The sequence below is a fragment of the Strix uralensis genome, chromosome 7 (genome assembly GCF_047716275.1).
Source record: "Strix uralensis isolate ZFMK-TIS-50842 chromosome 7, bStrUra1, whole genome shotgun sequence".
In the NCBI taxonomy this organism is placed as follows: Eukaryota; Metazoa; Chordata; class Aves; order Strigiformes; family Strigidae; genus Strix; species Strix uralensis.
In genome coordinates this window covers 2,236,171-2,261,065 of record NC_133978.1, presented here as the reverse complement: position 1 = coordinate 2,261,065, position 24,895 = coordinate 2,236,171, and the positions used below count along the sequence as shown (strand labels likewise).

General features: G+C 39.1%; 1 protein-coding gene across 2 annotated transcripts in view; it reads right to left on the bottom strand.

The window, feature by feature from the left end:
• Nucleotides 1-24,895, bottom strand: part of PRKG1 (protein kinase cGMP-dependent 1) — a 535,590-nt gene that overhangs the window by 78,363 nt on the left and 432,332 nt on the right. For both annotated transcript variants that reach the window (XM_074874162.1, XM_074874161.1), the window contains exon 8: nucleotides 889-954. In XM_074874162.1, the coding sequence (XP_074730263.1) occupies nucleotides 889-954 (66 nt within the window). The remainder of the gene's footprint in view (nucleotides 1-888; nucleotides 955-24,895) is intronic.

The following is a 24,895-nucleotide window of genomic DNA, read 5'->3' as shown; positions in this document are numbered from 1 at the left end:
TTTCTATGATTCTGTGAGCAATCCCTGTGTGAAGAGCCACCGCCATTTAATTTCACCTCCCTCCTTCTGCAGGTTTCTCTGGGTTCTTGCTCTGGGAGAGGCAGTGCGAGATGAATCCCCATTCATCCTACCTACGTCTCCCATGGTTTCACAAAACTACACTACACTCCCTTGGAAGGATTCCCGTGGAAGATTCGTCTGTACCTTTAGCAGATCTATGCACATGCTTCACTGCCCTAACAACTGGAAAACCACCCCAAGTGTCATGTTGACTTTTCAAGGTAATGCTAATTTTTTTTAATCCCATTCCCAACAATTGTAGAGAGCAGTTGAATTTGCAGCACTGTTTTCTGGAGCCCAGGCATTTCTTTTCTAGATTAAATCCCTCTAATTCCTTCAAGGTCCCTATATAAGACATTATTTTTCTCTTCTGATCTCCTCTATCTCCTTTGAGTCACATAGTTTCAAGCAGGGCTACGTCCTTTGGACAAGGGCTTTCCATCCTCACATGAGATAGAATAACAACATCTTGCTCTAACATTTGCCAGAAGCTTGATGCCTTTCGTGACATTTTGCAAAGATGAACTCAATCTGTGTTCCACCATAACGCCTGGATCCATTTCCACAGTAATGTTATCTCCCTGTTTATTTTCGTTTTGTGTTTCTGCTCTTCTTAATTTTGTCCATTCGTCACTACTGAGTTTTGTCTTGTTCATTTAGGGGGATCTTCCCTCTACTTCATCAAGGACACATAAAATATACTATGAATGTATTACTCAAAATTAAACGACCTCTCTGGAGAAAACGATCACAGGCTCTAGTTAAAAACTGTAAAAGGTGCAAACTGGAGATACACCCCACCACAAGGCAGGAAAATGATATACTTACTCTCTGTCTATGACCAGACAAGTTACCGCTTCAGCCGCAATGACGTTGGCTGTTCTGACATCCTCCCTGAAAGAAAAAATACATTTCTTAAGTAAGATGCATGAATTTCATGACAATCTTTCCATTTCCAAACATATTGCATTCTTAAAGCACTTCAGGAATAAACTTCTGGGTTTCACAGCTTTTCCCCCTACATTGATTTGACGTTCATCATCCGTACAGGCTTCAAGCACGCAAAAGCTAAAAACCACACGTGAATGGAAAACAAGAAGTAGATTCCCCTTGTAAATAAGACATCCAACCACACTTCATCCCAAGCTTTTAATCTGTTTTAGGCAAAGTCTTGTTTCTTACTATGCACATTTGTGCACAGAAACAGTTTTATCAAAATATTAGCTATTTGCATAGATTTATTTATGAACATTTAAATTTCTGCTTATGTTCTTCTCCCCAAAACCCTACATAACATCTCAGTGTTGGAACATGAAGCATCTAGTTAAGGAGAACATCAGTTCTGTTAATCAGAGCAGGTACAATATATATGGTAGGCTATAGGACTCGCTATGCAGTTGCTATCTGAGCATGGAGAAGGCTGGGACTATGCCTATAAAAGGGATCTGATTAGGACAGAGCGTTTGAAAGGTCTTGGCATTAAAACACTGCACTGGTATTTTCCACAGCTTTTCAGAAATGAAAAATATTGCACTTAGAATTTTCTTTGTGTCTTCACTACCAAATGCTTTGTGTTCTCTTTTTCCCTGCCCCACCTAAAATTTGGCTGTGGCCAGCCCAAATTATAAAGTTAATACATTTAATTGGATTGATTCGGTATTTTGTCAAGGTTTAAGAGATGTTGTTGCCTTTTCTGTGTTGGCCAAACAAATGTACAGGATTCAGAGTTGCTGTTTTATTCAAATTCACTCCAAACCTGCCGTATACGAAGAGTAAATGGATTACAGGCAGAAGAGACCCACCTCTTTTAAACACCTTAATTCATTTAGACTGGAAAACCACTGTACATTTCCACCGATGCAGAAAATGAGATTTAAAAATGCTGTTAGAAATAGCAGTTCCCCTATTTAAAGATTTGAGATACTAAAGCAGTAATATAGAAAAAAAAAAGGGTGGTGCATGTGCACTCATACAGGAATATGCACTCTCCCTTTAAGGTAATCATTAATTACTTTTGAGCTATCTTTACTTTAGTGTCTTTAAAACAGAGCAAGCAGAAATACAAATGAAAGAAACATTATTCAAGCGTACATTCAAATGCTGTCTTTGAGTCTATTTTCAATGAAATTAAGTGTGTATTAGTGCTAATTTATTCGTATTGATAAACAAAATTATGGTAATTTAAAGCAAGTATAAAGAAGTAGCCAAAGAGCAGTAGAAAATTATCTCTATTAACTTCTAAAACTTTGGTAAATATAAAGAGGATAAGGAATGATAATATTTAATATCCCATTAAGTTGCTGTAGCCAACTTGAGCTAGTATATTAAGACATTAAAACAAATATGCAAACTTTTTGTTGTTCATTAATTCCAGTTAAAACTTAACATATTTGTCCCATTATCTCAGATGCCTTTCTGCCGAAAAAAGACAGTTTATAACTTTATAGTTATAGATTACAGACATGATTGCAGTGACATGATTACAGACAAGTAACATACAGCTATTGGTGGTTTCAGTTCAAACATTTTAAATAAACCTTAACATTAGAGATTAAAATAACTGCAGAGAGCAACTCAAGTAACTTTCACGGTTTCCACTATCTTGTACTTAATACATCCTTCTAATCAGCATGAAATTAATGTAGAATGAAGGTACTTTCCCAAAGGATATTTCACTTTGCACAAACACCCAAAACAGAGGAATGGCAGGGGTTTTGTAATGCAGAAAGTCACGCAGTTCTGAGGTTTCCTTATGTTTTGCACAAGTAGAAATAACTGATAAGTCAGGAAAAAAAAGTTGGTTTTTTTTTAATGAATGATAACCTGGTTCACATATGAAGCGTTAGGTCAAGAAATTGCTATCCCCAAAGCCATCCTGCTCATCCTTGCCTACAACCCCCCTTAGCCACTGCTGCAGGAGCCTCATCCCACAAATACAGAATGAAGGGACCGACAGGGGAAAGCAGCTTTCTGTTTTCCACAGTATAAATAGATTGTAAGTGGGTTTATAAACCTTGCACGCTCTTGTGTTAGGGGTTGTTTACCAATCAGGCTGCAAGCAGGATTAAAAATCTCATAAAGTTGCTAAAAACGGAAGGAAAAAAATCAACAGTTCTATACAAAAGTTAAACCTTTATGTGCATAAACTATGAAATGCAAGACATGCTCAGATTTCCAAACACTGCCAACACCTCACATAGGCTTAAAAATGACAAACATACCTAGGGCTGTGCTACCAATCCACAAATTAACCTCGGTCACCTTCAAGCAAAACAAATTGTAAAGCCATGTTTTAAAAGGTAATGTTTTGACAGACTGACCCCAGCTACATACAGCACATGGCATTAAATGCAACAAGTAATTATTAGAAGTGCACAGCATTAAATTCACAAGTAATTATTAGAAGTGCACAGCATTAAATTCACAAGTAATTATTGGAAGTGCACAGCATTAAATTCACAAGTAATTATTAGAAGTGCACAGCATTAAATTCACAAGTCATTATTTGAAGTGCAAGGCATTAAATGAAAAAGTACTAGAAGTGCACGGCATTAAATGGAACAAGTAATTATTAGAAGTGCACACCATCAAATGCCACAAATAATTATGTGAAAGGCTTGCTTGCAAGCACTGACTCGGCCACTTTCTGGACTTCGTCACAGGAGTACTCATCGCTGCTCCCTGAGAAACAGCACTCTTCATCCGAAGAATCATCTTCACTCTCTGAATACTCCATTGCCACTGTTTGCCTCCACCATTTCCTCCCAGGAAAATGTCTGCTTCCTTTCAGCCTGTTACTATATTTTGTCCTCCAGGCGAGCTCTGGTATTTTACAGCCCCTCCAGCTTCAAACTTCATGACTTGGAGAAAGGTCACAGCTGCTGGGGGCCGGGGGGGGGGGGGGGGGGGGGGGGCGCTGCTTCCAGGGTGCATTATTGGGAAATACAAGCAGAGAGTATTTTGGAGCCACAAAGAGGTACGAGGCTGCACACAAGCAGGCACAGCTCCTGCCCCAGGCACGTGTCCGAAAACCGTGGCAGGAGACCTTGTACCACTGCGCCTTAACCCCACGGTGGAATTAGACAGCAATGTTACCCATGTTCTTAAAGCTCTTCCAAAGTGTGTTATCACAACACTATAAATGGGAGTACATTACTTAAGAGATGAAATGCATGTATATATTTTTCTCATTACAATTTGTCACCCAGTTCACCACATATAACTTGGGAAGTTTCAACAATTTTGCTTCTGATGAGCTGCCAACAACTTAATTTAAGAATGATGATTATTTTTAACTGTTTCCAGGAACATTTCTGACAAAAGTGTATTGATCACACTATTTATAAAGCTGTCTTGGAAAATGCGAATACGAAAGATATAGGCAGCTTTAATCAGAGATGAGGTTATGTGTCAGACTCAGTTCCTTGATTTTACCTTAGGCTGTAAAAACTGTATTAGATTTAAAAATCTTCAAGATGATTGCCATCTTTTTGCTTTTTTACCTTCGTACATCCCTTAACTCATCAAAGTCTTGCTCAAACACCAGCTCTCATAGGTCCTACCACGCCTAACCCCTTAATAATGCCGATAGAATTCTTCAAATAAATGGAAACTACATTTGGATGATTTAATTTAACAATATACCATTATATTTGCTTGAAACTTGCTGTTACACTGTGAGCAAACAGTGCTCTGTGTTCTTCCCACAAGATGGACACAACTGGTGCAATCTTGACATGATGTCTGCCAAGCTTTTGGGATCGGACCCCACCAGACGCAGCCTCCAGGCACAAAATAGCATTTATTATTAGATGCGAGTACCCTGCTGCAGGAAGTATCATGTTTACAGTCGAGCCTCCTCTGCTTGTCTCCTGACTGGCATTTTGTCAGTCAAAATTGATTTCAAGCTAAAATATGGTAGAGACATTTTTAGGTCTCCAGGTAGGCAAAACTCTCTCTTTAAAGGATAGATTTAGGGCTGTTTTTTCAGAAGATTGCCAAATCTGGGTACTGTTCCTCAGAATACCCAATAAAGATAATTTTTATCTCCCATGTGAAAGTCACAGTGTAATCAGAAAATACCCAACAAAATAATAAAGGGAGATAGAGATGCTAGGTTTTGAGCTATTACCACTAAGCTCAAATTAATAACTGATTTTTCTTTTTCTTTTTTTTTTTTCCTTTCACTTATTTCTGACATACCTTGTCCTAAATACTTTAAATCAACCTTATTAAAAATACTGTAACAAGGTCAAGCATACAGTGCCGGAAAGTGGTAAAATGCATTAAAGAACTTGAAAATCACCAAATTAGGAACCTCCGGCTAGTCTTCCTGTGGCAAATTTTTAAAACCCACCAGGGAAGACCTAATTTTTTCTTTCCAGCTTTTCTTTAAAAACCCTCATTAACAGCATTCTCAAGTTTAAATGATCTAAACACTCATTTCCAGAAGTCCCACAGGACTTGAGCTTTCTATTGCTCTTGCCAGGATACACAGTCTGATCAAGACAGGTATCACTGGTAGGTAGCTTTAGGAAACATTAGGATTATCCTTGTAAATGATGTTATCACCAAACACACGTGGAAGTAAAAATGTGAGTTGATTTTATGGTACCCTCAACTGGTGCAGTTTATGCCACTGTGCACACCCTTTCCTACTTTTTCTTGGTAGCCATCGCTGAAGTCAAGTCAATGCAGAACGATGATGTGGTCCATCACAATTGATGGTGTAAGCTATTGTCTGCATCAGTTACCTGATCTACCGGCTGATTTTCATAGGGAAAAAACATCCCTTGTATACTGATGTTTGGTTTCCCAATGCTTCAGCTTTCTGAGAATACAACATTCATTTGATCGCTTTTGACTGTAAAAATACATTACTGGCAGTGATAAATACAATGTGGTCTACTAAACCTTTAAAACTTTTTAGGCGAACAGAATAAAATGTGCAACTTGAAAAAGCTTCAGTTGAAAAGAGCTATGCCGTTTAATAAAACCCATGAAAATCCCCATAGGCATTAAAATCACACCTTCTATAAAGGGAATGAAATACGATAGGAAAGAGATTTTGCTTCAGGGTACCCCAATTTGAAGGCATCTATCAAAATGCTCATATGACCACCTGTGCTCCTGTGCAATTTAGGCTATATGGCTACTGGGGAAAGGAAACATTTCTGATAAAACAATATTTCAGTTGGTTCAGACAAAATGGTTTAAAAATGCTATTTTACAGGGTTTTTTTATTCAATATAAGCAAACTGTATGGCTCTCCAAATAGGCTAGAAAATGTACCAACCCCTTCAAATAATTTATGTTGTGCAAGCATATCATTAGCAAATGTTTCTAAAATATATTTATACTCCTAGTGGCTCCAGCTGAAAGGTTTAAGTCCTGGCAAGGATTGCACAATAGGATTTACAAAAAAGAGCCCTTCCTGATAATATATTCAAAGTCAAAGACTCAGAGATGGTGAACAGGTCTTTTGAGACTCTGTTGGTCAACAAAATTCTGCTCTGTCCTTGCTGTACTGACACTTCTAAAAGCAAATGAAACTCCCAACAACTGCTGCTAAGGTCATGCCAAATTTTAACTCAAAATTCTTCTGAGTCACGATGTGCTGGGATCATTTCAGGATGCTGTCGGAAATCTGACAATTATTTTCTTCTTCGTATTAATGATGGCTGTTATTTCACAAAAAGGGAAATGCCTGGAGGGCTTCTCCTTCTTTTCAGTTTCATGAATGATGAAAAATCGAGTCCATTTTACATAAAATACAATTTATTTTGGTATTAGTGCAAAAGTCCTAATTTTAAAAAGTATATATAATTTTTGCAATCATTGTATGTACTTGGGGAAACAATTGCTGTTACAAATACTGCACTAGGCTGTGACTGCTTCCTTGTTTGCCTTGCCACTGCCTACAGCCCAGCCTTGAACAAGCCATTTCACTGATTCCTATATTCCTATATAGGAATATATTTATATATGAGTATTTCTTGTATTTCACTATATTGCTAAATGTCACTATCTGATTCCTACATTACAGTGAGAAAAATGCTTTAATTTACTGTGTGATCCCCTGGGTCTACAGACAGAAGGAACTATGCAAGAGATGGCTGCTGCTATTTTTATTGGATTATAGATCTGACATAGTGATGCTGCTGAATTAACAAGTGTTACATTATTAGACTACCTATGCTGATATCAATAGATGTAATGTAGATAAATTTTGCCAAAAAATAGTATTAATCAAAGCAGAAGCACTATGACAGGCACTATCATACCTAATATGATAATATTGAACACGCTCCTGTCCCTTGGAAGCAAATGGGGAGATGCAGAGGGCAAAAAGTATTGATAACACAGAGACCTTCTGCTGCATTTTAAAAAGTTGGTGTAAAAACAGCCCCTGCTAGCCACCTTCACATTTATATACATGATGATAAGCTGCCAGCGATTCAGGAAACCTAGAGGGGGTTGTGTCAGCTGAAGACTATTCTGAGAAGGGTACCTGCCCCTCGTGATCTGAAAGCAGAGAAAAAAGGGCTTGCTACCACTTGATTACCACAAAGCTGGCATAAATCTGACAGTACCTACTCTTTTGACAGTCAGCATGAGGATTTTCCCCTTGCTGCGAGGCATAATCAGGTTCTTCTGCTAACTCCTGGCTGCAAGATAATCGTGGCTGCAACAATATGAAAAGGTTATGAACCACAAGGGTCACAGCACTAATAACAAGATCACTATTTAGTAACTTTATTATATACTTTCAGTATATTCTCACGATATTTAAGCCATAATTGATAATTGCAAACTACTCAGGAAATACTCTACGACCGGTGCCACAACTAATTTAACCCACAAGCACTTTTCCTGAGTGGTAAGTGACTAATTTGCCATGATTTATGAAAACAGCTATATTAAAATCAAATCAAACTGTGATTCGAGACTTAAAGTAACACAATACATCTATTAGACATGAACAATATTAACACTGCGCTTACGCAACATCGTTTTAAACCACGTGCAAGAGATTCTCATGGTCACAGTTAAATCTCAGAAGTGGCTAAGGTATCTGATAATATCTGTAAATGTATTTTACAGGTAAACCAACCCAAAGAGGAATTTGAACGAGGTGTATTAGATTATACAGGCAGCAATTAGCCTCAGCGCTACCAGAACTGGCAGCTGGCTTCTCTTCAAGAATTAACAAGGCCGCATCCATTTGACCTAATGTCTTCACTGTGTTGGCATCCTCATAAAGCCGCACACACGTGATTGCTGCAGAGGCAGGGATCAGGTTATCCCTTAACTGTGCCACTCGGATACTGTGCCAGCTGTACTAGTTGTAACTACTATATTTATATCCCAAACCTTACACTAACACACACGAGTCTTCAGTCAAATTAGTGGGACGACTGCATCCAAAGCAGCTTCTTACAGGCTGAGGTCTGTACGTAGCCAGAATTTTTTTCTCCCTTCAAGTATTTCTATGACTGTTATGTTCTTTTTCTTGTTTGGGTTCTTTGTGCATGAGAGCACTGGGACAAGTACCCTTTGTCATGTTGAAGCAATGAGCAATGTATTTGTCTACTGAAACCACATACCTTCACAGGGATGTCTGGCCTATCTGCAAATGATAAAAGGCTCTTTCAGTTGAGAACATTTTTTAAGGGTTTATTTTGAATTCATAGCTTTAAGAAGAACTATATTTTAAACAATGCTTTTAAATTCCTAAAGATTGTGAAGAGGGAAGGGCAGCTGTAATGGGATTATGGGTTCTCCTTTATGGATGCCAGCAGCAGGATCTAGACAACAAGCTGTGGGAGCTATTTTTTCACTACACTTGTCTTGGCTGACACTACCAGCCTCCACCACCAAGCTTCCTGGGTACCAAATTCCCACTCCCCTATACTTCAGGCCACTGCAATCCCACCTAAAGTATGTGGTTTGCAACATACTCTTACCTACCTCTTCCCATGGTCAATGCTCTGTCTGTGTCAGTGGGTCTGAGTGTCCCTACCCTGGTGACTGTGCCCATCTTACCTTCCTCCTCATGTTACTGACTCCTCCGGGTTCACTCATCTCTTCTTCACTTCTGCGGGCCAAATTCACTGCATCCATCTGTTACCTCACAAATCCTTTTACTTTCTTACTTTCTTTCATACTACCCAGCTGCTGTCATTGATGTCAAGGACTTAAGTTTATATTCATAAAATAAAGAGTTCGTCATTGCCCTGAGTGTGCCAATAGGCTTTAATTGCCCTGAACATCCTCACTGGGATCCTCACCCAACACCTTCTGTCCATGGTCCAGGAGCCCCATTTCAGCTTCTGGACCAGGGACCTTCAGTTGTAGGCACAGACTTATCTCATCTCTGGCCCTATTTCTTGGATGGGCCTTGGATCTACAATGTAGATAGCTTGTGTCCCATCTCCTGGGCCTTGGATCTACAATGTAGATAGCTTGTGTCCCATCTCCTGGGCCTTGGATCTACAATGGAGATAGCTTGTGTCCCATCTCCTGGACAGACCATGCCTGAAGCTGTAGCCTTGTTTGTAGCCCTGTCTCTGTCCATCTCCTGCTGCTCCTGGCAGGACTCCCTGGGTGGATCCGGGACCTAGGCCATCCTTTGTGTCTGGGAGTGCAAGAGCACCCTGCTACCAGCACCCACCTCAGGACACTGTTTCACTCAGAATGGGTTTCATTCAGCTAATTACAGCGAAGCCTTTCTTGTATTTGCTGTATGAAAGGTCATGCCAATAACAGGAACAAAAGGACCATGACCAAGAGCAGAGAGTGCCCAAACCCTTCATTTTGGACTAGAACAACAAAATTAATATCCTGGACACCAAGAGTTAATCATGTGAAGGACCACACTGGCACCTGCTGATGCGAGTGCAGCAAGGGGGCTGGAGATGCTCACTGCTGCTCTTTCTTCAGCAGCCTTCTCACATCTTGTTAAGTGAGGTTTCACAGATAGCTTCCAGTCTAGCTAGCAGGGCTCCTCTGAGAAATCAGCGTCCTCCACAAACTTCTCAAAGCCTCCTGCTGATGCAATTATCTCTTCTGAGCCTCTGCAAGCCTGTGCTTCCGATCCAGCCTGTGCTTTCATTTGAGCACTGCTCTCTACTGTAGCACTGAGAGACTTAACCCAACTTTCTGTTGGCTGGAGTGGGTACTAGCAGCTTGCAGAAGAGCTGCAGAGACTAAATCAGCCCATGCTGGGCTCCACACTGCCACACTCAACTCCTCCAATGGTCACGTTAACTCAAGTAAAGCCAATTAGAGCATCCCTCTGCAACATCATGGTCTGTGGCACTGATGTGCTGACGGGGCCAGATTTTAGTCTGAGTACTCAATTTCTTATTCTGTGTGTTATTTTATGGTGGGAATAGCACGGAAGGGAAAATTACGGGAAAAGTTTATAATCAATAAAGATGTAAAACTGCTCATTTTCTTCTGTCTTATTTTTTCCTTTCTGTGCACAGAGTGATGGAGCAGATTTTACACTTCGTCGTTGTGATCACCTTAAACTCATCTAAGAAAAATCAAACCTTTGGCAGGATAAGTTTTCTGGTAGATCAGTGAAACTGACCCCTCAGACAGTAATCATTGGTACTAGGGAAAGCAACAGTGGGTAAAGCTACCAGTGGAAAGGGAACATGTGGCCAAGAGGGAACAGGGAAGTTCAGAACCTGTCTCTGGCACAAACACAGCCATACGCTCACTTAAGATGACTCTATAATCACATCCTAAATGAGCTGTGCTTGCCTAGAGGATTTGCATGGCCAAATCTTCATCCCTGTCTTGTCTGTTGAGGGTGTGAAGGTGGGACTAGAAATCCTCCTGTCTTTCAGATGCTCAGTTTTCACTCCCTCATGATTTCACCATTTGTTGGAAGTGTGGGAAAAGCAAAACAGCAAAAAATCTGCAAAACACACATTTCCTTAACACATGGTGCCCAGAACAAACACAAGACAGGATGGAGATCCAGTGATTTGTGTTGCCATGGCACCAAGGAGGAATGCGAAGTGAGGTGGAGGCCATGCGGTCCTGTTCTTCCACTTTCCTGAAGGAACATTTGACATGACTATGCAGATTTATCTCCTGCTCTTCCCCTTCTCTCAAGGACTGTTTGGCAGTGCTCTGAAGACCTTATCTCTCATTCTTCCTCTTTTCCCACAAAACCAACGCACACCTTGCACCAAGGAATGTGCTGTGTCACTACTCAAGAAACAATGGCTTGACCACAGTCCCACCCACTCACACATACACACTTTGATAAATACTACTCTGAGTTTGTACCTAACTCAGAGGGATGATAATCTGATACCAAATCAGAGGGACAGATTAACAGATTTGTGCTCCTTGCCCCCCCACGAAGGGACACCTTTAGGTAAGATTTTGGCCCTTGGCTACGCCGACTGATTACCCGGGAATTAAGTGTGTGTGATTGCAATTGTTTTTTTGTGTGTAGTGCTACATAGCCAACCTGAAGTTTGTGCATTTATCGTAGGCAATCTCAAAGAATCTGTAGATGTTGCATAAGAATAAACTGTACTATTCGTGAACCTGACTGCTTCTCTTGAATGCAACCAGACCTACAGCATACGGGCTGTTCGTGCATCTGGTGTCAGGCCTATAGTTCCAGCCATAATTGGCATACTTATTAAGAGATAAGTCCAGTCGCCCCTAGCCCCTCTGAGGACCAGCTAGAATGCAAGGGGATTCATCTCTTACCAAATTAATTCATTACCTTAAATACAACACTGTTCAAGCAACCTTAATCACAAAAGCTATGGAAAGGCTGCTTTTCCAGTATAAACCAGCACAATACAACTGCTTAAAAGATGCATCAAAATGAAGTGAAAAAACAAAAGATGTTTTGCCCGTGAAAGACATCGTCACAACAAACCTACTTTTTATCCATCAGAAAATATTCATAGACCTCAATGAACAATCTCACTAGTAAAAGAAGAAGGATGCGGTATATTTTAAAATGTATTGCTAAAAACTCCCTTGGTTATGCACTATCACCACTAAGATATTTACTAAGAAAAACCCAAAGCCAGTTACGTAATGTCTGGAGAGCAGTATAATTAGAGTCTTAGAAAATAAAGTGAAAAATCTGAAAACTTGATTTGCTGCAGCCCAAGGAGAAGCTAAAAACTTTGGAAAAGCGCTGAAGAAGCCAAAAGAGATTTCATGCTCCACCTACACTGAGCCTAGATGAGCAGGCGAAAGTCCTTTCAAGGCAGCATTTACAGTCTTCATTCAGTAACCACAGTACAAAACAAATCACAACTTAAAAGAAATATAACCCCAAAGTTGCTGATACTCCAGGCAGCCCTATTCAACTCATAACCATAACTCCTCTGCAGATTTAAAAGTCACTCCAGAATGGAGTTTGTGAAAAAATGTGCCGTTACCCTGGATGGTGATGCAGAGTATTTCATTGCTCTTCTACTGTCGAAGCAGCTGTGCAGCACACATCTTCATTTGCACGGCATTTTACATTTATGTAGTTGATGCTAATTACTGCAGAGGTGGATGTATTTATTTTTCTAAATCAATTTCAGTAGGAAATGACTGGCCATGTCTGAAAGCTGAATTGCACTAGAAATACACATGGTGCTTTGTGGCTGATGCCGACTCTCCACTTGTCCTAGTAAATTAGTGCTCACATCCTATAAAAGCAGAGGACACGACACCTAAGCACTCACCAACACACAGAAAGAATGATGGTTTTGGCTTTCTTACATCTTATATTAACTCAGGTGTGTCTGCCTTTGCCTTCAGGAAATGTGAACTCCAAATGGTTTTGGGTTTTTTTGGTATCTGTAGAAACCTGTACTTCTATATTATAACAGCATCTACACCATAAATTAATTTATAATCTAATTTTCACAGTTGCTTAGTTGGGATGAGAGAGATTGGTCCACTGCCTTTAAATATTCCCTTTTATCATTCTTCTTCGTGCTAAGCATTTTGTATGGCATATCATGATTTTTACTTTGTTTTTTGTCTTGCAATCTTCTGGTGGGAAAGTTCCATGATTTTCAAAGATAAAACCTCTAATTCAATTTTAGGATCATTTTCTCTCTCTTTGCTATATTAAGGGATGATAATATACTGACTTCACTGTCAAGAAAAGCAGATATGTTCCTTCTTTTGGTCTCCATTAGTACACAGAACTGGACCTCGAACTCAGATTCTAAACCACTTTTGATTTCTGGGTCTGTTGAGTCGGGGCTGAACGCAGATTCCCACCTGAACTGGACTTCCTGTGAATTCTTGAGCTGGAGGGGAATGGGACCACCTGCTGGGGAATCCTCATTTCTGGTTCTGGACTTCACCTGGAGCTGGTGGGAATTTCCTGAATTTCCTGGGTTACAAATTCCATTTTCCTGCTCTTTCAGATATGCCATAAAACAACCTTCACAAGTTTACGGATCAAATTAAAATCAGTTTTGCCAGTATAGCCATTGAAGATGCTTCTAGAACTTGTTTTTCTAATGGTTACTCACCTTTTTCTCTTTCCCAGTCTAAATTTACTCATTGCAAGTTTAAATCTAAACTAATGGACCAAAACCACCCTTAAGTTAAAATAATTATTTTCTTTCTCCTTATAGAAAAAATTCCAAAATCTTCTCAGATTTTATTTCACTGAGTTAAACGAATCAAGGTCTCCTAACATTTGGTCTTAAGTTCTATTGGCTTCTCTGTACTTGGACCAGCGTGAATTCATCCTCTGTGAACATAAGTGTCCTCAGTGGTTTGGAATACTCCAGTCCACATCTCACAAATATTATCCTGTTCCCACTGAATGTCTCCTAGAACTCCATCTCATGCTGTTTAAGTTCTGCATTTGCATGTGGTGCCACATACAACCTTGTTTTCAAGTCCAGACAGATGACACCTGCTGTGGTTCCCTTGTCCAAAAATAGTGTTCTCCCGCACAGATATAATGTGTAGAATTTTTCTTCAAGTCTTTGCAACACTTTTGGAAGGAAAGGATAATTAAGGACTGTATAACACTGCCATTTTCCAGCCTGTAGCTGCCTGAAGGGCTCCCTCACTTCTGATGTCTCTTGTTCTTCCCAGTTATGATGGCACTCATGACTTGATAGATTCACACATCCACTTTCAGAAACTAGACTGATCTAAGCTTGAGGATGGAGATAACGAGGTCCCCTAAGTCTGAATCTACTTTCTTTTTAAAGCTTTGATTAACTTTTATTTGTAATAATTTCTACACCTTCACCTTCATCTTGGCCTGAAGTCACAGCATGGCCAGCTATAACAACCACCTCCTGTCCAGTGCTTACTCTTCATTTAGTAAAAAAAAAAAAAAAAAATAAAAATCAAGCTTTTACTTGATAAAACTAAACAAAAATCTCACAGTTACTAGGCCTGATCCCACTTCAGTCACAAGACAGTTTAATGAAGAAAACAATTGCTGGCTCTGCTTGGAGAAGCAGAGTGAACCAGAGATGCTCCAGAGGTCCCTTCTGACCTGAGCAGCACTATGCTCCTGTGATGAGGACAAGACATACAGCATTTTAGAAAACATCAACTTAAGTATTACTCCAAACATCTGGTTTACGGTCTTTTAAGTTAAAGAAATTAGATTAGAAAAGATAAAATTAGAAGTACCACAGTAACCAATAACACTAATTAAAATAGAGTTTAAACTTGAAGAAGATCCTAATCTTCAACCAATACAGATCACTGGTTTTAAACAATACGTCGCACACATAGGATGCGACGCGTCCCTACCACAGGATTTTGCAGATCTCATTTTCCAGAATGTATTTCCTTAGCAAAGCCAAATCAAAGCAAGGAATCACAGAGCAAGCATCCAAGATATGATGTTTGACTGTCCATGACTCTGCTCTATCCAGCAGCTGCAGAAAAGCATCAAAATGGACTCTGATAAACACATAAAAAAGAATAATCCCTCATATTTATTATCTGAGAATACTGCAACTGCTAGAGGTATATTATGTTGATAAAACTGACTTTATAAAAAAAAATCCCTTTAAATTAAGTTTTACAACTGACGTGTCTAAGAGAATTACAAACAATGCCTGTGACCAGTTCTTCTCTGTCGCCATGAGAATCCTACCCAAGGAATTGAACTGACATGGAAAGAAATTAATTAATTTCTGGCACTCGTGGGGGGGTGACACTCCTCTGACCTACAGGAAATTATGCTGCTGGGAGTATGGCAAAATTGTTAAGAGAGCAATTAGGGTTGTCACCTAGCATATTCCCAGGAGGGAAGTGATGGATCCTCATTCCCGGCCTCACCTCCTACCCACAGCGGCCTGTTGATGAAATTGCTGCAGCTTTGAACAACCCCAACAAAAGGTATTTTATCGCAACAACAGTTGCTGGCCTCGACAGCACAATGTTATACCAGCTCTTTGTACTGCAGAGCAGCCAGTCTTATGGGTGGACATATACCATTCTGACACGATGGATTTTATTGCTTTGAGGGCTTCAAGGGCTAGTTTTATATGATTTTATGTGAGTTTTATATGACACGTGCTGATGAATACCTGAATATCAAGGTGGAAGTTTCAGCAGCCAGCACCGAGGAACACACAATAAAAATCTAAGCAACTATTATAGCCATAATTTAAAACCATTATAACCCTTCAAGAAACTTTCTCTTTCGTTTATAATTTATATCAGCCAAGCAGATATTTAAGAACAAATTGTGATGAATCCCAACATCGTGTTTGAATATGAGGCCACTTAACATGGGAAATATAGCAGAGTGACTTGCACCAGTAAGTATGAGCAGGTGCAGATTTGTTCTCCCCTTCCTTCACACATGCAGTGCACAAAGGTGTTGCACAGCAGTACTGCAGCTCTTTTCCAGCTTCTCAGCCCTCCAGTTCATGGACCATCATCAGTTTCATCTGGAGAAAACCTCTCCATATACCACAGTCCTATGCAACAGCCCTACCACATCAAACAGCTCCAAATAAATCCAGTTAAAACCATACCTCTTCTGGAGGGTCAGACACGCCCCACTATGTATTGTATTTCTAATTCCAAACTGAATTTGAAATGATAGATGGACCTGAAATGAAACCATAAATTCTAACACCTTGAGAGCTGAGAGACTTGCCCCACAGATGCAAACAAGGTGAGTCCAAGCTCCTTCTCTGATGGGGTGAAGAGCCTCTCTGGCTCTGCACAAAACCACTTCAAGTGTTAAAATGGGCAATATCTTATTGAAATTTGATAAGGGATTACAGACTTAAAAAAAAATGCCTGGCTGAAGAAGGCATACAAGACAAAGCTTAAACAAAATGATCAAGAACATTGAATCAAGTTGGCTTCCAACCATTTTTAATTGATTTAACATTGAACTGCGTTTTACCTCAATATATATAAAGAAAATATCTATCCAGAGCTGTAAAGGGAGGAAGTTTAGGTAGGATTAAAATTTGGGCACAAATCCCATTAAAAAGGAGACTTACATTATCTAAAACAAAACACTAGGGTTTTGTTCATGGTTGTTGTTGTATCAAGTTGCTTAAAACTCACTGGTTTAGTAATAACATCTATAGAACAGGAAAAAGAAACCTTTTTATATCACTCCATAGTAACAGAAAGATTACCTGGGCTTTCTTCCTTACAATCATTATTTAGCTGAAATGCCAGCAAACTGCAGCAGAATTTTAAATGGCTATACTTGGAATTTATGGGTATCACTTTTCATAACTCACATACAGCTTTACTAAATGACTATGACAAGGATTACTTTGTACTGTTTTACTATATTATGGCCTATGTCATCTTCTATAACCACAAAATATAAGCCCCGCGTCAATGATTGAGAATGGGATATTGCTTTTTTTTAAAAAAAATCTATCTACAACTTTCATTTTACTTGCAGTGATCAGAGCAGTGGCAAGCCCAGAAAACTTATCTGTAGAAATGAGGTCTTTGGCTGAATTATATAGATAATTTTTGAATATAGTAGTCTGAGAAAGTAATTCAGAAATCCAGAATTACATTTCTTTATAAGTGTTCCTATATTAATATTCACAATATGGATTTTTCTTGCTTGGCAGCAATAGTACCACTAGGTGTTCTTGGGATGTCAATGTCTCTGTGGCAATGCAATATCTGCACAATTAATTTTCTGAAGATGTGACTTTCTGGTGCATTCATGACATAGAGAAGTTTTAGATAAAAGTTACTGTCTTCCCAGACTATTAAAATTTCATATGCATATTTTAAGGAACGATTCCCTTTAGCCTTATGTAAGCAAAATAAAGGAATCTCTGGGTCAAAACTTACCAAAATTTTTGATTCAAAGGTATTTTTTGAAAAATATGTACTTTCCTTTTGGAGAAAAATCCATAAAACAACATTTTATTGTTTTGTGCTTACAAGCAATAAGTTAAACTTAAAATACTTGCTAATGATTTTTATTCACCATTCTTAGCATGTGCTTGCGTGTGACAATGTGTTCAAACTGGGGGCTGGGGTTATTTTGAGTCCCTGGGCCCCCTGTTTCACTGATCCCATAGCAGAAACACATAGATTGTGTTGAAAAAAATCAGTTGATAAGAATTCTTAGGTCCCACAGAAAAAAGACTAAAGGTAAATAACCGTATGAAAACAGGTTTTCACTTCACCTTTCAGTACTAAAATATAAATAAGAATATTTCCTGGTTTCTGCAAAAAATTCAGTTGAACTGAACGATGGGAATTTTAACAAACTTTTATCTCTGTACCACTATCTTATTAAAAGATTTGATCTGAGTCCCTCAGTACCATTTTGTGACACACATTAAAACCACATGTTCACTGAAAGCCTAAGAAGCTAAATATTAGCAGCATTTTGCTAAAGATACATGATACCGCATTGTTTTCTGGGATTTTATAGATATTTTATAGATATTTTATAGATATGTATACGAAGATAATAATACCACATTATTGCTGATAAATAGCACTTACCCAGATTCACAACAAACAGCTAACACGTGAACAGCCCATGTGAACACAACTTCCTTTGGCCCTTTGTAGTCACCTTTGTTGATCAATGAGACATAAACCAAAGTCTAATGTTTCCAGAAGCTGGTACGGCCAGGGAAGGTGGCAGATGAACTTGGGATGTCTGCCTATACACCTGTGAGAAGCAGTATCCTCACCTCAGCTGTTCATCCAGGTGTTAACACTTGAAAGTGCAAAACATCAATTACTAAAGCATCAGCACCCGCAGCCAGGATGAGATCTTTTGCAAAAAAACCCAACCCCAACCTCTTTATTAATTTTAATCAGCTTTTCTTATTGCTTCAGGGAAATAGAGGGATTATTGGCAGCGTCGGGGTGTGAACACTTGCAAGCCAGGTACTTGTAGGCTGTTATCTGATGCAGGGTCTGCTCTGCCTTTTTACTAGGCAGAGAAACTCAACGTTGTGCTCTCCCTTGGGGAACCCATCTGCTTGGGAAGGGAAATCCAATAAAACAGAAGAGTTGTAAGAATGCACTGAGGAGATAGGCTGCAGATACTCACATATTCAGCTGAAATCCTTCTTGTTGTAGTCTTTTAAGGGCGAAGAAGAAAAAGAGATTAATATCTCCTGCCTTATCCTTTGCTACCAAGTTGTGTGGAACCTTATCTGGTTTAAAATGGTGTAATTGCATCCATCTCGTCATGGCGGGGTTTGCAGACATCCCACCAAGCATCCCTCAATACATGGCAAGGACTATCCCTTTGCTAACTCACTCTGAAGGGCGAGTTGAACACAAGGTGTAAGGAGGTGTGAGTGGTCAAGGGGCCACAGCAGGTCTTCTACTGACAGTCCAACCAAATGATCCCTGAGGTCTTAACAGACTATCTGAAGACCACAAGAAGGTATAAGTGAAACTTCATTTCCAGCTCAGTTCTATTTGCAATTATAAACTGAATTGTAATAATAAATTGAAATGGCAGTAATTCAATCTTAACAGGTGATTTTTCATGGAGACATCAGGTCTTTGGTGACAACAGTTCCTGCACAGTTGGTTTCTTCCCTCTCAAGCTTTTTCCCTTCCTATTCAGTGACTTCAAGATTTTTCTCAACTGTTTTAATTTTTACATACTGAGACCCATCAGGGATGAATGAGTCTGTGCTAGATCCAGGGATGGACAACTTCCTTGTATTTACTTTTAGTAGCAAACTCTGCACATCCCAGTGGTAAGATTCCAGTCCTATAGAACGATGCCAGAAATGGGCTCTTCGCATTATCAGCTTATGTGACGATGATGCAAGTTAGACTAGATCATCTTGTCTCAGAATAAATTTGTGTTTCATATTTAGAAATATAGAATAAATATTTCCAGTTGAATTTCTACAAACAAAAGTTAACATTTGCTGTATCTACACAAGTATTTCAGAAATATTAATCTGTATATTTTGTTGCCTTGTGGGCCTAAAGAAAAAACCTTACTCATTTAAAACCTTTTAATTTCCTTCCCAGAAATGCTCATTTTAACATGTTTTTAAAAGGAGATTTGTACGGTAGCAGGATTTTGCATGCTTACTAAGCAGCATCACTCTGGCCTTCTCTTTACTGAAACCACTGTTGTTGCCTCCTGCTTCAGTATTTAATTCTTGTCACAACCACAAAGACCTTGTGCAACATGTTGACCATGACAGATAAAAGTGAGTGTCCTCTATTTAAGCAAATAAAAACAAATTCTTCCAGAGCTAATTATATAACGATCATTTATGGGTGAAACTGATAAAAGTATCACAAAACCATACATTTAGGAGCTTTTGGTGTTTTGGTCACTTGGAAGCTGTCTCACTACAGGAGTGATGTCCCAGTTTGGGCATGCAGGCAATACGAGTCACTGGTGTGAAAGGGGAGCTCTTTGCCTTGTAAGCAGCTTCTGCAACAAAATGTACTTGCAAATTTACAACTACCAAATCTCAGAAGTCCTGCAAATGACACTGCTGGGGTGTTTTGTGTGTACAGGCATGACTGCAGTGTCCCTTTTTTTGTATAGCTACAGCTATAAAGACCTCCTCTACGTGTACTTGCAATGGTTCTTCTTTTCCACCCTCTTTCCACTCATTCCATCTTTGTCATCCCCTTTTGAATCTACACCACTTCTAATTTCACTACATTGTATATTTTTATGCTCTTCCACCATTGCACAGAGCCATTGTGGGGGGGAAAGGCACATTTTGCACTAAACGACAAAATACAAGGGACATGAGGAACTCAAACTTATTAGCATTTTTGGGCCATACCTCTTTTTCATAAGTGACCTCTATTCATCACGCAATGCTTGTCGGTCTTGCAGCTGGTAACGCACGAGGCAAAAATGCTGAATTTCACCATATTCCAATTCACATGATGCAGAGGAGTCCATCGACAGTGGTCTGAGCTGTTGACAGGCCTTAAGGAGTATGTTTCCCATCACTGAGATGGCAACAATGCCTAGAAATTATCCTCTACTGATGGGAAAACAGCTTCCAGTGGATGCACTCCATCAGGAACATGCCCAGTGCCTCTCATAGATATCACTTAATAATATTTATATGATTTAGTACAGTGTTTTCAGAAGACCAGAAAGACTGAGAAGAGCAAACGCAGTTGTCGATAGGAATTAATATCGATATTTTTGTGGGTAAAATGTGGCTTAAGTTTAGTATTGATAAAATGAAAGACTAAAGCAGAATCTGAGTGATGTAACACTGATACTAGGATGTTAATAGCTACTTGCTTACCAAATACATTAATGATTTAAACCAATTATTCTTGTAATTTATTCTGAATTATTGTGAAGAACTAGTGTCTCACTGGCAAGTAATTAATAATATTCCCTATGTGAAACAACCCAGAGGTATGAAATTACCAATTTTTTCCTTAAAAAAAAAGTGCACTAGTATCCTACCACACACAGTACGTTACTACTTTAATCAGCCAGTGGGTGACAAAAGTGTCTTTAAGATGTATTAAACATTAATTATCACATTTAAGGACAATTCAATTAAATCTTGGGCAAATCAGAAGAGTTCTAAAAACTGGAGCCTTGCAGACCTACTCTGCATAAGGTACGTATCTACCAGCCTTGATCAGGTAATGCAAAGCTAGACCAAGCCAAAAGACCAAGAACACAGGTAAAGAGGAAACCATTTATTTGCATACAGATTTCCTCAAAATAAATAGCATTGCAGTTGGACTGAGCAGGTGTCACATTTTAATAAGTTCTGAACAGAATAAACTGTTTCATATGTACTGAGATGACTGTGTTTACATATCTACATATGCACATTATTGTTGCTTCTCTTTTTACTTTTCTTAAAAAATTGGCAGCACTAATGAAAGTATTTTGAAAATAAAAATTAAAAGTAGCAAACCACACAATTTTGCAAAGATTACTTGCAGAAAAGTAATTGACCGAGCAGCAGCCACAGAATTTGTCATACAGAGCCACATGAAATGGTCTTTGACCCATTTTCTTCATGAAGGACTTGACAGCTGCACTTTAGCATATTATTTAATAAATCACTAGAGATAAACACAACTAGGGAATAGAAACAACCAAACTCTCTCAAATAATTGCTTCACTTTGGGATATATTGATATTTTAACCTTGTTAAAGAATAAAACCGTTTGGAGGAAACAAAGTCCTATAATTAGTAAACCAATTAATTTTAAAAGCATGTTAATGAGCAGAATTTCATCTAGTTAAACAGCCTGAATAAAATCTGAGATCAAAGTCTAGGTAATGAAAACAGATGCTCTTCTGAGTAGTTTGTACAGAATTAAAGAATCAGGTTAAGAATTTGGGGTTTCTGTTTCATTTTTCGTTGTTTAAGCTATTTAAATCAAGGAAGACTAGCATAATATTTGAACTAAATCACACGATTTTGTTACATGTCTAATTTTCTACAGCTTACTCAGGCCAAATTGCCATCAGAAGAGACCTATTGCTTACAAAGACAGGACCTACTGAAGCAGAGAAGAAACTAAACTCTTGCGCCTGTCTCGTTCTGGCTACCACATGAAAAAGACATACACAAAATAGCTTTTAATTTTTCAAATGAAAATTGGAAAAACAACGCAAAAGCTGTTTCTTGAGTTCAGTGTTATGCAAAGATGACTGGACAGACTGTAACCTATGGATGCCTCTACATTTTGCCTCCACAACTCAAAACTGAAGGCATCAGCGACTGTCTCTGTATGCTCCTCTGGATCTGGGCAGCAAACATAATGCTTCATGATCTACAAAAGTAACAAAAGGTTGTTTCCAATGATTTTGTGTATTCTGTTCTAGGAATGAGTGTAGGAACCTACTTGTACCTTAATTTTTTCCTTTCAAAATTGGACAAAGCTGGCATGAAGGCTTACAACCTACCAGTGAACAGAGAAGAGAAGCAAAACAGGGAGGTGGAAACGTATAACTAAACTGGATAAGCAGCATTTCCTTGGGCAAGGAAGGACATGGAGGAAACTGAGGTCCTTCAACCTCCGCTGAGCATATATCCACCTAATATCTGTCCTCAGTGAAGCCCACTTGCACTCTCTATTTCAAAAGCTGAGAAACCCATGTCCAAGACCTGCCTCTCATTAGTCCCTACAGTTCCTGCAAGAGACACTTAGGGCTAGAAATGGTGAGGGGACTGAAAAAAGATGACATGACCTGCAAGTGATTAGTTATTGTCTGATTGCAGATGAGTAAACTAATGAAAGTGTGCCCTAATTAAACCATGTCTCTTGGAGTGTATCCTTCCCCAGCAGGTCCCGACTCACTGCAGACAGTGCCATATAAAAGCCACAAACCACTACAAATTATGTCTGGAGGGAACATTTGCAAAGAGTCAGGGCAGTAATTAACAAAAGTCTGCAGTGCTACTGGCAAAGGAATTCTAGCAAAGCCTTATCAAAGTCTACCATCAAGCATGTCACCTTCATTTTAAACTGTGCACATCAATAACGTGCTTCCTATCAACTCGGGGTAGGAGTATTGGATGAGACCATGCTCCTGCTCCTCTCTGATGAAGACAAGAAACCATGTTATTCTCATAATCTAAATCTCATCACATGCTCATAATAAAGGAAAGAGATAAAATACATGCCTATGACCACGACGACATCCAGTATAGTGGATTTGATCCTGTATAACATTATCCACTAAACTATGTCTACCAGGAGGAATAAATACCATTCTTTGGTAGTTTTAATACCTCACATCATTAAGTTAGGTCTGCTGTTCATGAAAAACAACCTCTAAGAAAAGTGTAATTTTTTTAATCCTAGCTAAATCTGAAATGTAAAGGTTTGCCTACATGGCAGAGGAGTGCTGCGCAGAGATAACCCAGCTGACTTTGAACATCCTAAATGACTTTGGGGACTGGCAAGTCTCACTCTGTTGGCACAGGGCTCTTAAGGATACAAATCCAGCCGCCTGGATTCCCATATGGTTACTGGCACATATCAATACCCTGAATATGGTGGCTTGCTTTTCTTTTGCACAAGCAACATTTTTCAAATAAACATGACTGCTTTCCCAGTCATGGAAGGGAGGGAACTTAATCATATATATTCAAATATTCTCATCAGTTTGAAAAGCAAAGGAGATGAACTAATATTGGAAAGCATGACAATAAAGTGCAAATATTTTGGAAACACTGTAGCCATTTGGATATGCAAATATTGCCAACAAAACTATCACCAAAATCACAGGTAAACTGAGGACTTCTGCAGCTCTTGGGGAGTATCAGCAATAAAATTTGTGAAAATTGTTGGGTTTAAGGGTCCCTTTTCCTGTGGTTGACTCATCTCTCTTCAGGCCTTGGGTACTGATAACCTCTTGAGCCTGGATGGAAAATGAAGATGCACAAATTGTGAAGTGGTCCAACACTTCTCCTGAGCGCTGGGAGGAACGCAGTGTCAGTGTCTCATTACTAAATCAAAGCTCCTGACAATTAAAATACTTCCCTTCCACTCTCACTATCCTTAATCTGGAATCTCCACATGGGAAAAGTATCCTTTACATCCATAAAAGGAAAAAAAAAAGGAAAAATAAGGCTATAAGGTTAACTACAATACTTTATTACAAGCCTTTTGTGAACAGTTTTAAAATGATAAAACACTTCCTAAATGAGCTTGCATTCCTCTGAGATGCCCTGCTTAGAGAGGCAATATCCTCGTCTGTAAAACATCAGACGTTGCTCAAGGACACACGTTGGAGGTTAGTTTAAAACCTAAATCTTTCCTAAATTCTTTGTAGCATCAGGGCAATAAAGAGCACAAAAGGCTCAGACTTTCCCAGTGTTCCAAAGATTTTCAACTCTCCTAGGTAGAGGGATGTCTCCAAAACTGCCAAATTATTTAAGTCTTTCTCCAAGTCTCTAGGAACCTGTCCAGAAAGGACACATGACACAAGATTAAAAAATATACTGTGATGCATATGGATTAACTCCTTTGCTCTTGTGGACACCCTCAAAATCCAGGCAGATTAGATATATTCCCATTTTCATTACAATAAAAGACTGGGCTCAATAGTTTTTTGAAGCAAGTAGCTGCAACAATCCCTGTTAAATGTCAGACTGTTTGATTGAAATTATGTCTGTTGGCATTTTTTCCCCAGGAATTTTTTTAAAGCAGCAGCCACAAGTTGTCATTTAGGAGTTCAGGCTGGACATGATGGAAAACTTAAGACAAACTTACAGCGGTGCAATAGTTCGACTGGTGACCGACTCTCCATTCTTTGAGATTTTCAAGATCAGGCTGAACAAGGCAATGATGAATTTGCTCCAGCATCTGTGACAGCCCTGCTTTAAGCAGGACGTCGAGCAGA